The 14051-nt window shown below is 47.1% G+C and overlaps 1 protein-coding gene across 1 annotated transcript in view; it reads right to left on the bottom strand.

The window, feature by feature from the left end:
- Window positions 1–1078: 1078 nt before the first annotated feature.
- rnf38 (ring finger protein 38) overlaps window positions 1079–14051 on the bottom strand; it is a 21004-nt gene continuing 8031 nt past the window's right edge. Inside the window, 15 exon segments of the mRNA XM_042094106.1 lie at window positions 1079–2817; window positions 3017–3116; window positions 3894–3916; window positions 3918–4016; window positions 4143–4227; window positions 4379–4431; window positions 4433–4483; window positions 4746–4835; window positions 4837–4908; window positions 5015–5023; window positions 5025–5186; window positions 5567–5743; window positions 6199–6460; window positions 6828–7021; window positions 11205–11266. Coding sequence (XP_041950040.1) covers window positions 2755–2817; window positions 3017–3116; window positions 3894–3916; window positions 3918–4016; window positions 4143–4227; window positions 4379–4431; window positions 4433–4483; window positions 4746–4835; window positions 4837–4908; window positions 5015–5023; window positions 5025–5186; window positions 5567–5743; window positions 6199–6460; window positions 6828–7021; window positions 11205–11266 — 1502 coding nt within the window. The 3' untranslated portion in view covers window positions 1079–2754.

Below are 14051 nucleotides of genomic sequence, written 5' to 3'. Positions count from 1 at the left end.
TCAGTCTAGTGGCCCTCTCCAGTGGCGCCGGCAGGCGTAATCCACGTATGGCGAGTACCATAGTGCGTACTATGGAATACAACCCTAGCGGCGCCCCTGGCCCTCTCCTCTCTGTCGGTCGGGGTCAGTCTGCTCAGCTCCAGCTCACACCTGCTGTTCCGCAGTTTTGGTCAGCTCCATCAGTGATCCTTTAAAAGCACCATATCCTCCACGTGAACCGATCTGAGAAGTGACGGAGGAAGCCAAGGCGATCTATTCTAAATACTGGGACACATGATGCCATCTAGTGGTGAGTAGTGGTAGTATCAGTACGCTGCTGTACATGGCTAATCACTCCCAACACTCTTTCAAGGGAACAACATGAAGAAACTGGTGCATAGAAGGGGAAAAGACAGAAAACGGATGGAAAGAGAACATAATGTATTTATTATTGAACCACCCTTTGAGATCCAAAAGACTGGTACCAGGAGTTGGAAAAAAAATGCACTACTTAGTAAAGCATCACTAGTAATAACTCTGATAAAAAATGTACAAATGTCTGTTAAAAATCTTTTATATCAAGCCTTCAAATGATTTTGGTTACAGATATTATACATATGAAACATCATGTTAAATGATACAATTGTTTTTTAAATGGGAAAAATAAAAAATACAAACCACACCAAAGCAATAATAACAAAACCAAAGTAATACCAGATGACGAAATATTGGTGCAGGTTTAGATAAATAGTGAACATGAGGTAACTGCTAGTGTACCAGGCAGAAATGAGCTCCTAAAGCATGAGCCGACAGCGGAGGACACCAGCACACGTGTCATACGGAATGGCAGAGGGCAGCACATGGACACACGTCACCACGGTGACGACCTATGACACTGATGCTGAGAGCGGATGAACAGCTAAAGGCATCTCTCATTAAGACACTGTGGGCTCCGGCTGGCAGTTCCACCCCTGAGACACCTTCACATCCTGTCATGCTGCCGGCAAAATGCATTTTAAGGATTTGTAACATGAATATAAACTTAATCACACAACCTCTCTCTCTTTCTTTCTCTCTCTCTCTCCCTCCCTCTCCCCCCCCCCCCCCCCCACACACACACACAGTACTAAACAGTGTCTAATGTATTTAAGGTCAAATGTCCTCGTGCTGAAATCTAGCATATTGCTGTAACGGCTCTGAGCTGGCTTCATGACAGACAGGTGACGTGTCAAAGGGTGTGGTACTGCACGCGCTCAGTGGGGGATATTGGAGGGAGAAATGGGACGCAGAAAAATACATTAATACTAATATACGTTTGCTGTTGTACCTGTTAATTAATCAGTATTGTGTGCAAGTGTCGAGTTCCCTTTATATTCATGATGCTACAGTGTTTGATTTCGCCCTGTGCACACAGAACAAAACACCCAACCCCTGTCTACCTAACTAACACATTAAGGACTTCCCCTTGTGGATCTGGCAGTGACTCTGTACAGACCTTGACAAAGTGTTTGTTTGTTTGTTTGTGTGTGTGTGTGTGTTGTTACTTCTCTAGAATCTTGCTCATAATGACTACAGTTATCAGATCCAAGAGAGTAAGAGAAGAAAATGAATGTGCTTTCAAGGACTGAGTGATTGAAGTATGAAGGACCACTTCCTGACAAAAAAAATTCTGCTAATACCTCATGCCTCCCCACCAATCACACGCTGTGTCAGTGTGCACCTCAGCCAATCAGAGCGGAGCAAACCGAATTGAAACAGGTTAAGCCAGTGTACTGTACCACGCATACTGCATAAATAACACACATTCACTCAACTCCTGCTCTCTCGCTCTCTCACACACACACACACACACACACACACACACACACCATCCTCACACATGCCCACCTCACAGTATTCCAACTCCCTAAGACTGGTAGATCATATAGCCTCTCAACCATTCCCCACCCTTCCAAATTCATCTTAATATATCATAAAATCTGTCATTTCTCAGTTTTGGAAGAAAAAAAAAACACACACCATTACTTTTTTTTTAAATTCATATGAAAGTTTGTGGTTATTTTTCCCTCTATATTGATAGATACATTAATATATAAAAATGCACATGCACGCGGAGCCTACAGCCACATTAACAAGTGCGCTCGGATACCCAGGAATGTTAGTGCACAAACACGCACCAAACTCACCCACACTGTGTCACTCACACCCACACAAGCACTAGAGACCACAAATCGACCAACCGCAATAAAAAAGGAGAGAAAAATAAAAAAAAATAATAATAATGCATTTGACATCAGAACAAACTATTCTAGGAACAGAACATAATCAGGAGGCATAATTACAACCATTAAATATTAATAAAATAAAGAGGACTATCTTTGGACTTCCACTCTCAAGAGTTAGTGACTAAAACAAACCCAGACAAGTATGTATATGTAATGCAGAAAGACAGACGAAGAAAAGTGCTCACAGATGGGTGAGGGAGAGAGAGAGAGAGAGAGAGAGAGAGAGAGAGAGAGAGAGAGAGAGAGAGAGAGGAGAGGAGAGAGAGAGAGAGAGAGAGAGAGAGAGAGAGAGAGAGAGAGAGAGAGAGAGAGAGAGAAATAAAGAAAGAGAGATTGGATGTAATTCATGAGATGAATGAACTGTATATACACACGTTGTGTCTAGGGTTAGTGGGTACAGCGGTGGGTACAGCTCAGAGTATGTGTGTGTGTGTGTGTGTGTGTGTGTGTGTTTGTTTTTGGGGCAGGGTGACTCAGGTTAGGTCAGAGGTCACTCTGAATCACGCTGCACTTCAGAGGCGTCCGCTCGGCATATAGGACAAGTTCTGTTGGCCTGCAGGAGAGAAGGGACAAACCATCAGATACACAGTTCACGCCTTTCTTTGGATCTCAAGGGTCACTCTCAGTGAGAATTCAGGACAAAACTATGTTGACAGCTAGATTGCTTCTGAATATTCAAGTGCATTTGAAAATGGGACATCCATTAACCATAGTGAACACACACACACACACACACACACACACACACATACCTTGAGCCATTTGTCGACACACTTGGCATGGAATTCATGGTTGCAGGGCAGAACTCTTAGGAGCTGACGAGACTCAAAGTCACACATACACACCACACACCTGGTAAGAGACAGCGGAGAGGAGACCAGACATGAGGTCAGAGGGCATCCGACACACTAAGCATTCATTCCTTATAAACGCACATCCGCCATCGCAGCATGAGTACACAATGCTGTGGCTACAATGGCTTTAGCACAGAAATGGTGTATCTAGACCCAGATTCACTTCCTGGCCTGACTCCACTGGGAATTGTTCCCCGTCGTTACATCCTAATGGATGTAGACTTTGGGCTAATTCAGGTTAATTTATCAGACCCGCCTTTAAGCAATCAGCATTGACCACTATTAGACTGCCTCACTAACAGTGCAAGCTGATGTATTAGGCTTTTCCCAAACAATAAGGCAAGATTCCTTGCCCTCAATGAATAACTTTATACATGCTATGGAACCGGTTGCTAGCATTGGTATTAGTAGTGGTTTGTATCTCGTAGTCTAGATCTAATACTGCTACCACTGTTGTAACCACGTTGCAAACAAATGCTTCATTTCAAAATAGTCACACTCCGCCACCACAAGTCTGTGATTAGCCTAGGCTACTCAGAATGGCTAATCGGTTCATCTAAGCATCGGCTTTTAAAAAATAAATAAATTAATTTTAAAAAAAACTCAGCTAGGAGCAACAAGTGGGTGGGGCCAGGCTACTGTTCCCTTACCCTAAAATCGGCAAGATGCAAATTAAATTAAACAGTTTTTTCGAATTTCTTAGTGACGGGCAGATATCTTCACTGATAATTATACACATACAGGAGCTATTTCTGTCAGAGTTTTGTGTACTTACAGCGTCTGCTCTGACTGATGGTTAGTGGGGGTTGAATCTATAGGATGGCAGCTGTTCTATATCTGCTTTCGTCAGGCCCCGTGGCTTGGCCTCTCCAAGACGCTCCGCCAGATTCAACAGGGCCTACAGGCAGACAGACAAACACATTTATCCAACTTTAGATTTACATCCCTTTAGCACAGCCCAAGCAAGCCCTTTTCTCAATCATTCAGCCAGACACAACACAATTTCTGTATTTGCTGAACTGACCTCATAATTCTCCACTTCTCCATCATCCACATCAAGCTCCAGACTGATGGCTGGACCTACGGTGGGCTGAACTGGGAACATGGACCTGAGAGGGAGTGAGGGAGAGACTTGGTCAATTATCCCTACCACAACGGAACCAAAGGAATGGAACATAACATAACTAACAGACATTAAAATGTCCAAAGTATTGTGTAACGTGTGTATCTATAGACGAGAGAGTGAGAAGAGGGACTCACAGGAAGTAAGGCAGGAAGCTGGGGTGTATTGGAGGAGGGGCTGCTGCCTGTTGGGGAGCGGTAGCGACGGCCTGTAATTCGCCGAGGCATGAAGGGAGGGTACGGCTGCAGGAAACAATGACAACGTGTTTGCAAACAGAAGCATGTGGTTCGCTCACCACACAACACCTCTATTCATCACTCTTCCCACACCTGTCTTCACCGCACATCTACAGACCAGGTGGGGAGAACAGTCGTCAAAATGCCTCCAATCAGTGTGCTGGGTGGACTAGTGTGGTGTGGAGCGCACACACACACACACACACACACACACAATGTGGTCAATTGAGTGGTAGGTAGAGCAGTGTGGTAGGAAAAGTGTCCTTACCACTCCAAAGAGCTCCTGTGGCAGTGGGTCGTGGGAGAGGAACTGCAGGGGTGTCTGCGGGGGCAGGGGGCTGGGGTGGCCTGAGGGGGGGGTAGTTAAAGCCCCCGCCTACAGACAGGTGCTCCCCCAGCAACTCCACCTCGTTTTCAATCCTCTGCAGGGGCTGCACACAAAGACACAACACGTCATCACACAGCCATGAATGCATGTATATGTGAATGGGTGCGCACGTGTGCGCACATGCATGTGTGTGTGTGTGTAAGACTCACTGAGCGAGGACTGCTGTGTCTGGAAGGGCACAAACTGTCTGCGGTGGCGGGGGAGGTGAGGGGGGTGATGGGAGAGGTGTGGGGGGTGCAACAGGAAAGGCGGATCACTGGACAGCAGGGAGGGAAAGGCATACGGAACCGGCAAATGCTGAACCGAACACGCCTGCAGCATCTGAGGAGAGAGCGCGAGAGAGAGAGAGAGAGAGAGAGAGAGAGAGAAAAAAACACAACAACAAAAAAAAACACACAGAAAAACAGTTAAGCGGTTTCCTAAAACAGCCAAGAACTATGACTAGTACTCATCACCTGCAGACAGCCTTTGAGAAGATCCTACAATTTACCACTTTAACCACTAGATGGCAGCAAATACTTTTTGAGACAATAATGCGTGGTCTCATGTGTTAACTATGTGTAGACTCATGCGTTAGACTATGCGTGGTCACATGTCTTAGACTATGCGTAGACTCATAGATAGAGATATAGATACTTTATTGATCCCCAAGGGGAAATTCAAATTCGGACTCATGCGTGGTCTCGTGCACACACACTAACCGGAGGTGGCACGCTGCAGACAGGGTAATGTTGACCACTGAAGACGACGGAACAGGCGGGCACCTGCTGCTGTGAGGAGCAGCCCGGGATGTGCTGTCCGCTGCAGAGGGGAGGGGGCAGCGCGTGAGGGGGCATCGGAGACACCGTGTACGAGACCGGCACTGTGCCCTGAGGGAGCTGCGCACACACACACACACACACACACACACACACACACACACACACACACACACACACACACACACACACACACACAAAAATTAAGGATTCAAGTTGCCATTACACCACCACATAAACAGACTCAAAGATCGACTATGAAAACAGCTGGTGTGCCATGTAGAGCAGACAGCAGTGAATAGTCAGTATGGGACTAGCCGCTGTTCTCAACACATGGCAAACACAGCGGCGGCTGCTGCTGCTGAATGCCAGGCTAAACACTGCCACCAGTTGGCTGCTAGCAAGGAAATGTGAACAACCTACTTCCTAATCCAACAAAATATACAACATGTACAACTAGCCACACACTGTTACTGTCAACTGATAAAGACTAATGTATCTAAGCCTATGTACAAGTATTTATCAGCGTACTGGCATAGATTGTGGGGAAGAGGACTGGCGCTGTTGTCGCTCACCTGTTCGTGCAGGTCCATGACCATGGCTCCCTGCTGCTGGGGGTGCAGCAGGCGTGGCGAGAGCGTGGGGGGGTGGAAGGCGCGGGGCTCCTCCAGGCCCGGGGGTGGGGGGTGCTGGCTGTAGGGGTAACTCTGGTGGGGCAGGGGGGCGTGCGCCGGGTGCCGGTAGTTCTCATCCTGGCCGCCTCCAGGGGAACCATGGTGCGGCGGGTGGTGCCGTGACAACCGCTCACGCCGGCTGCGCTGACGACGCACAGGTGGGCTGAGAGAGGGAGAGGGGGGGGAGGGGGAGGGGGAGGGAGAGGGAGAGGGAGAGGGAGAGAATAGAAGCGGTCATCGTAAATGTGTGGACACCATGATCAGTCGGCATCATTCATAAAAAAAACTTTACAGCAAATATAGTGGGCAGCAGAATGTCATCACCACAGGTCTCATGTGTTAACTATGCGTAGACTCATGCGTTAGACTATGCGTGGTCGCATGTCTTAGACTATGCGTAGACTCATAGATAGAGATATAGATACTTTATTGATCCCCAAGGGGAAATTCAAATTCGGACTCATGCGTGGTCTCGTGCGTTAGACTATGCGCGGTCTCGTGCGTTAGACTATGCATGCTGGGACACTCACCTGCGGCGGTGGCGCGCGGGCGTGTGGCAGCGCTCGGGCTGGTAGTGTGTGTGCGTGTAGGGGTGTGTCCTGCGGGTGGGCGGGAGCTCCCACGGCCTCATGGGGGGAGAGGGCGTCTGGGGCGGCACTGAAGTCAGCTCCAGCACCGAGTGCTGCGACAGACGCTGACGCTTGGGACTCGGACTGTCCTCCACCTGAGAGCACACAGAAGGACCGGTGAGGAGGACTCACACACACCACACACACACACACCATTTCACAGATTCACTCTTCTCAGTCTCAAGCTAGAGCTTGCCCACAAAAATCCCTACCTCTGTTCACAAAAATCCCTACCTCTGTTCAAAGACTACGGTAGTACACCAAGAGGCATGGCTATGTTCTCGACTAAAGTCCTCAGCTTTGTGATACACCACTTATGACTCACAGTGAGGACAAGCTTACAGACACAAAAAGGCTATCTGAAAAAAAAAAAAAACATCTTTTAAAAGTGATTCAAGCAAATGTAAGCACCTTGGAGAAACATGCCGACATGCATACAGGTTTGCGAATTGGATAGACTACATAATTACATCCTCCTCAAGCTTATGCCTTCAATTATGGACTGAGTGAAACAACTGCAGCAAACAAACTTTATGTGACCAGCGACTTTTTCCATCATCGATGTTTGACAATAATCTTTAAAGTAGGGTCTACTTGTACCTGTAATGGTCCTCATAGCATGGCATGGCATGGCATGCAAGCTACATGTTTGTCAAATACATAATGATATGTGGGGCCCCTGACATCCCTTACTCCTTGTTTTAGGTCCCTGCTGTGGTATCGTTTCAGTATCGGCATCGAGATGGCAGGAATCGTAGCAGTCATAACTTTGGTATCATGACAACACTATTTCCAATGACAGCTTTGGTTTCCCATGGCCTTCACGCCTGTGAGATTAATGGCTTCTTCTGGCAAAGGGGTTAACAGCATCAAATGCATAAATTATTTAGACACATAAACGTGCTGCGAGCCAGCTACACAAAGCACTCTGGCTGGAACGCAAACACTGGGTTTGCCTGAGATAGAGTGCCTGGGGGCAGGCAAACGACTGGATTGCTATTGCTCAATACATAGGAAGTGTAGACACCACCAAACACACACATTGTCCAAAGGTGAGTCAGACAGGTTAGCACTAAATCTTACAGGCAACCTTTATGAATCTCTTAAAAAAAGTCCTGACTCACAAGCACACACACACACGCACACACACACACTACATGTCCATGACGGAGTAGTCACCCTGTGTGCTTATGCATGTGTGTCCGTGAGTAAGGCAGCATGACTAAGTATGTGAGTGTAGAGTCTAGCTTCAAGGATTTGAATGACTGAAACTAGGAGGAGTTAACCCCAACAGACAAAGATTCTTACTGGTAGAGTCATCACTGATTCACACACGTACCCATGTAAGCACACACACCCACACACCCATGTGGCAGGAGTTACTGGCTTAGAATCCGGCTCACAGTTAAGTCCCAGTGAGGAGAGACAAGGAGCAGCCGTCGTCACCCCTACCACTGCATGTGGTGTGTGTGTGTGTGTGTGTGTGTGTGTGTGTGTGTGTGTGTTCAAGGCGTCATCATTACTAACAGCTAACAGGAAACAGCTGGAAAACAGACAACATCCCCCACCCCCCAGTTCCTCAATTTCATAATAAAAGTAAGAACCTTCTACAATCGACTATTCACTAGCCAAGTCCAGATAGTTTGCATACGGTTAGTGGTGTGTGTGTGTTATAGTGAGAGAGCAGAACAGTGGGAACAGAGGAGAGAGAGTGGAGGAGGAAGCACCCCAGCACACACACACACACACACACACACACAGGTTTGAGCAATCTGGGGCACTAGCCTCATGTCTCCACACACTGGAGGTTGGGTGGTGGTGGGACGCCCCTTGGGGGTACAGAACTGACTAAATAGATTTAGGTCCACAGTGAAAATTAGAAGCCCAGCAAGTAATCAAACCCTGAGGCTGACTAGATGCACATGGGCACACACACACACACACACACACACACACACACGTCTGAAAAGCCCCCCTATTAACATGAAACATTGATGGATCTGCCCAACTTGGTTTAGGGGGCAGGGAGAGAGGGCCGAGAGGGACCAAGACACCATGGTGTCTGAGTGTGTGTGTGTGTTCCATTCCTAAGCTTACATGTATTCACAGCCCAATGGACTCTTGCACAAGGACTGAAAATCTAGCCATCTATTCTGACTAGGCCACATGTGTAACACAAACACCAGGAAGAGGAGTCCATTCTATGTCCTACACTGTACCATACCGACTCTCTGTGTATGTAGGGGTTGGTGTGTCTGTCCCTCCCTCTCTCCCTCCCTTCTAGGCATCTCTGGCTTACTAGCCACTGGAATTATAACTGCACACATTTCATTTGTCCTGATAGCCATAAACTCAGTTAGCCTAAGCAAAGTGGTGAAATCTCTGAGCTGTTGCTGGGGTAGGTCTACATTAGCTCTCACTCACCATTTCCCCCTCTCTCCCCCCACATTCCCAGCCAGTGAAAGAGCCTGTAGTGCCTCTGTCAAAGAAGCCAAAGAATGGACAGCATGTGCACACAGGCGCGCGCGCACGCACACACAATCTCAGTTACAGCAGCACTCTACATTCAGGACCTCCCACTACTGTGTGCTATAGTTTACATGGGAAACAGCCACACACACACAGCATTCACTCTTTTCCACAACCGTACACATCAAAATGTTCTGTGCTGCAGGACTGCGCTGCAAGTACACTGGATGGACACTACAACCTTTACTGCACCCAAGAATACAATCTCTCTCTCTCACACACACACACACACACACACACCAAGCAGAACAGCTGTTTTAGGCCACGTCTACACGAAAGACAGGCATATTGTCTTCTCACCGTTTTCACACCTTGCTTCAGAATTCACTATTTTATAGAATATAGAATTCTCTATTTTATACAGTCTATGCATTCTCCGAAGCAGTCGCGTGAGTAAAGCATTCCCGAGCACAATTCAGTTTTGCACCTTACCATGCACACAGAATTACAGTCCCAGCCCTGTCACTGCAAGCGTCTCATGCTTGATAATCCTGAAGCACACTGTGGATTTTTTACATTTAATTTATATTGTATATTTAGTATTTAGTTTTTCTTATCTTCTACTGCCTCTATTGTACAGTGGAGTTTTGTTATATGTATATACTTATATTTACTCTTTCTGCTGTAAGTGCATGTTGTGTGTGATGTCTGTTTGCTGTCTGTATGTTTTCAACTGTAAAACTATCGAGGAAAACGGGGTTTTCAAAAGTACCCACCTTGGAACCTGTTTTCGAAAGTGGACATGGCCTTAGTCTCCAGAGCAAAACTACAGTAGACGGAACTGTTTTCGAAAGTGATCATTTTTGGTCACCTAAAACGCTGTGTTCGTGTGGAAGCATGGCCAAAACGATAACAAACTTTACCGTTTTCACAAACACGGTCGTCGTGTGGACATGGCCTTAGTCTCCAGAGCAGAACTACAGCAGTGTGAAAAGCACACACACGGCCTTACGCCACATAGGCTGGACTACAAGCTCAACATATACCTAATGCCACACATAAGCAAGCGGTTTAACACCCCCCCCCCCTATTGTCGTTCCATTCCTTTCCACCCCCTCCCTCTCCCTCTCTCATTTCTCTCTCTCCATCCCACTGTGCTCCACAGCTGGAGGTGAAATCATTAGTGCTTCCACCCTCCCCCTTCCATCCATCCCTCCTCCTCCTACCTCTCCCTCTCTCTCTCTCCCTCCATCCTTCCTCTCCATCTTTCTCTCCCTGCCTCTCTCCTGCTCTACCTCCTCTTCTCAGTGTGCCTTTGCCCCTCAGCACTTCCTCTTCCTCCCACTCCTAAACCCTGTCCTTTCCAGCCCTGACCAATCAGAGAACAGCGCACACCGTAAAGACAACCAAGGCTAACCTCACTGGATTAATAACATTAGCAATACGATCAAGTTAACAACCCATTGAAGATCACAGAGTCAAACTGACTAAATAAAAAATAAAGACATTAATGCATTTGAAATGGTACAAAACAACTGATATGCAATAGTTTATATCAGAAGATTATCCTTATTTATGTAGTCTGATTATATGTAGACAAAGAGATGACTGCACAGATTATTTTTCAGTGAAGAGTGGCAGGAAGCGTGGGAATAGGAGCCTACCTCGAACACACAGAATGCTGTTTAAAGATACTGCATACAAACACAGACACAAGCGCCACGCGTCACGCTGGGTAGAAAAACAGGCCCACTGAGAGGCTTTGTCCACTCACCCAAACAGGCGCAGAAGACTTAGAGACGTTCTTACCTTATCAGCGCCCTCCGCACAGGCATGGTCTGGGTGGCAGTGGTAAGCTCCCCCGATGGCTCCTGCGCAACAGAGAGAAATAAGTCAGGACCACGCTCACAACACCGTTACCGCACACAACACAGTAACCGCATGTACGCGCGCACACACGCACACACACACACATTACAACAGGTATCTTCCTGAAAAAAAATAAAACAAAATACACTAACTGTAAGAGAAGGACATGGACGACAAGTGCTGAGACATCACACACAGTGCTTTACAGCCAGGAACAGTGAGCTGGATTAGCAACACGCCGTGGTGATGGCTGGCGGCACATCGTCACTCAGCCCGGCGGCCAGTGACCAGTCAGAGAGGACGGTAAGGATCAGTAACACTCATCACAGCAAATCACCAAGCCACCAGCCTATTGTTGTTTACGCTTTCTTATAATAATGACATCATTCTCTTGTTTGTGCCATGCGCGTGCCTTTGGCTCAAAGAGTAAACATACTAATCCAGGATTAGGAAGTCACTCACCCCTGTCACAACACACACACACACAGATCTTTTGTTGTTTTTTAGTTATAGCTGTAGTTATAAGCCTAGCTGTAAGGAGACCATCTCTGTACCTTCAGTGATCTCTCCTCCAAAGGCATGTTTGTGTGCAAGCTCTCTGTTTGTAACTCAGTTACCTCATTCCCACTTATTTGTTTTTACAGACACTCTTCCCCTCTGAGTGAGTGAGTAAGTGAATGAGAGAGAGAGAGAGAGAGAGAGAGAGAGAGAGAGTGTATGTGTGAGTGCGAGCAAGTGTGTGAGAGATATGAAATCCTTTTTCTTTCCATCTCTCTTGATGGTCTGTATGAAGTTTGGAGTGACTGACAACACAAAGCAGGGAACCAGAGAGAGAGAGAGAGAGAGAGAGAGAGAGAGAGAGAGAGAGAGAGAGAGAGAGAGAGAGAGAGAGAGAGAGAGAGAGAGAGAGAGAGAGAGAGAGAGAGAGAGAGAGAGAGAGAGAGAGAGAGAGAGAGAGAGAGAGAGAGAGAGAGAGTTATGCTATGTGGTTTAAATAAAGACCAGAGAGCTGCCTACCACACACAGAATGTGCAAAACAGGGATGTGTGAGTGACGAGAGACACTACTGTCATTAATTAAACACAATAACAACCCATTTCTGCAAATTAATTTAAACAGGAACAAGGGACTGTATGTGCTTTAATATCTGTGTGTGTGTGTGCGTGTGTGTGCGCACAAGAGCGAGACTGGATTTTCCAAAGCAGAATCTGCTGAATCATTCCAATAAATTGTACAGGATGGTGTTTATCATGAGATTTATAAGATTATAAGAACATGACACACACTCACACCTGCAGAAAACACACACACACACACACACACACACACACACAGACAGAGTACACACTTTACTTTTGCGTTTATGATCTTAAGATTCAAAATGTGTGCCAAAATCAGTTGAAAATCTTGAATATAAACAAGGAATACCAGCACAGACGCTTCTGGCTACCCTTCATACGCTGCTGTGCACTTAGGCCCCACTTTGAGACACACTGCTGGCCAAGCCTTTGTCAGTGGCAGAGCACGCATGTACTCATGCCCCCTCTCTCAGTCACACACACCCGGAACAGAACAGAACTGCACAACGTAATGCTACAACAATTATCCTGCAGCTATCAGCATGACACTGCCACAATACAGTCAACCTGTACGAGAGAGAGAGAGAGAGAGAGAGAGAGAGAGAGAGAGAGAGCAAAACAGAAAACACAGGGACAGAACACAAACCTTCAACCACATTAAAACAGATGACAAAATTCACACACGCTACATGGCTAAACATGCATACCTCCCCCGCCCCCCTTCTCACACACACACACACACACTTCAGCATGTGAGCAGACAGGAAAAGGAGGAGGCAAGCGAGAGAGGGGGAAAGAAGGAGGGGGCACCGGAGGGGAAGGAAAATTAACCCCTTTATTTCTCAACACATTTGTGACACTCCAGCACCATCCTTTATTCCACAGACAGACAGACAGACAGACAGACAGACAGACAGACAGGCCTCAGGGAAAGAGGAGTGAGATGGAAGGCCCACATTTGTGCTGTAAGGCAACATTCACTGTAGGTCAAGAAAGAACACTGAGCACATGACCACTGTGGGGACTGAAAGTGATCGTTAAGGAGTGCTACTGGCATGGCCAGCAACTATCAGGACACTGGGGTGGCTACATTTAGCAGGGTAAGGAGGTGGGGGGAAATAAAAAAGGAGGGCGGAAGGGGGGGAGAAGAAGAGAGTGAGAGAGAGGGAGAGAGAGAAAGAGATAGAGCATTGACTGCAGTGAGAAGGAGAGAGGGGGAGAAAGCAAAGGCAGGAGAAAAGGGGGAAAGCTGGGGTTGCCATGGGGGATGGGAGTGAGTGGACAGAGGGAGAGTGGGAGGCATGGAGGGAGGGGGGGAAGATGGAGGGAGGGGGGGGAAGAGAGAGAGAGAGAGGAAATGGATAGAAATAGCTGATGTACTCTGAGGCTCACACAAAATCAATACTAGTCAAGAGGGAAAACCACAACCCCACACCCATTCTCTCGCTCCTTCTATCTGTCCAACTTTCGCCTTTCTCACCATCTCTCTCTCTCTGTTGGTCTTCCTATTTCACACTCATCCAGTCCCATCACATCTCTTTTCTCACTTCATTTCTCAAACACCTCCCGCTCCCCTCTCTCTTTTCTAATAGAAGACGGTGAGATTTCTACAAACGTGCCACATCCAGAAGTGCCATTTCATCTTGTGAAACAAAACATACTAGAATCTTCTCAGCAAGACCACCCCTTGCAGAACCATCTTAGCCCT

The sequence above is a fragment of the Alosa sapidissima genome, chromosome 1 (assembly GCF_018492685.1).
Source record: "Alosa sapidissima isolate fAloSap1 chromosome 1, fAloSap1.pri, whole genome shotgun sequence".
In the NCBI taxonomy this organism is placed as follows: Eukaryota; Metazoa; Chordata; class Actinopteri; order Clupeiformes; family Clupeidae; genus Alosa; species Alosa sapidissima.
Note: the sequence above shows the minus strand (reverse complement) of the source record. Positions and strands in the feature narration are given on the sequence as shown.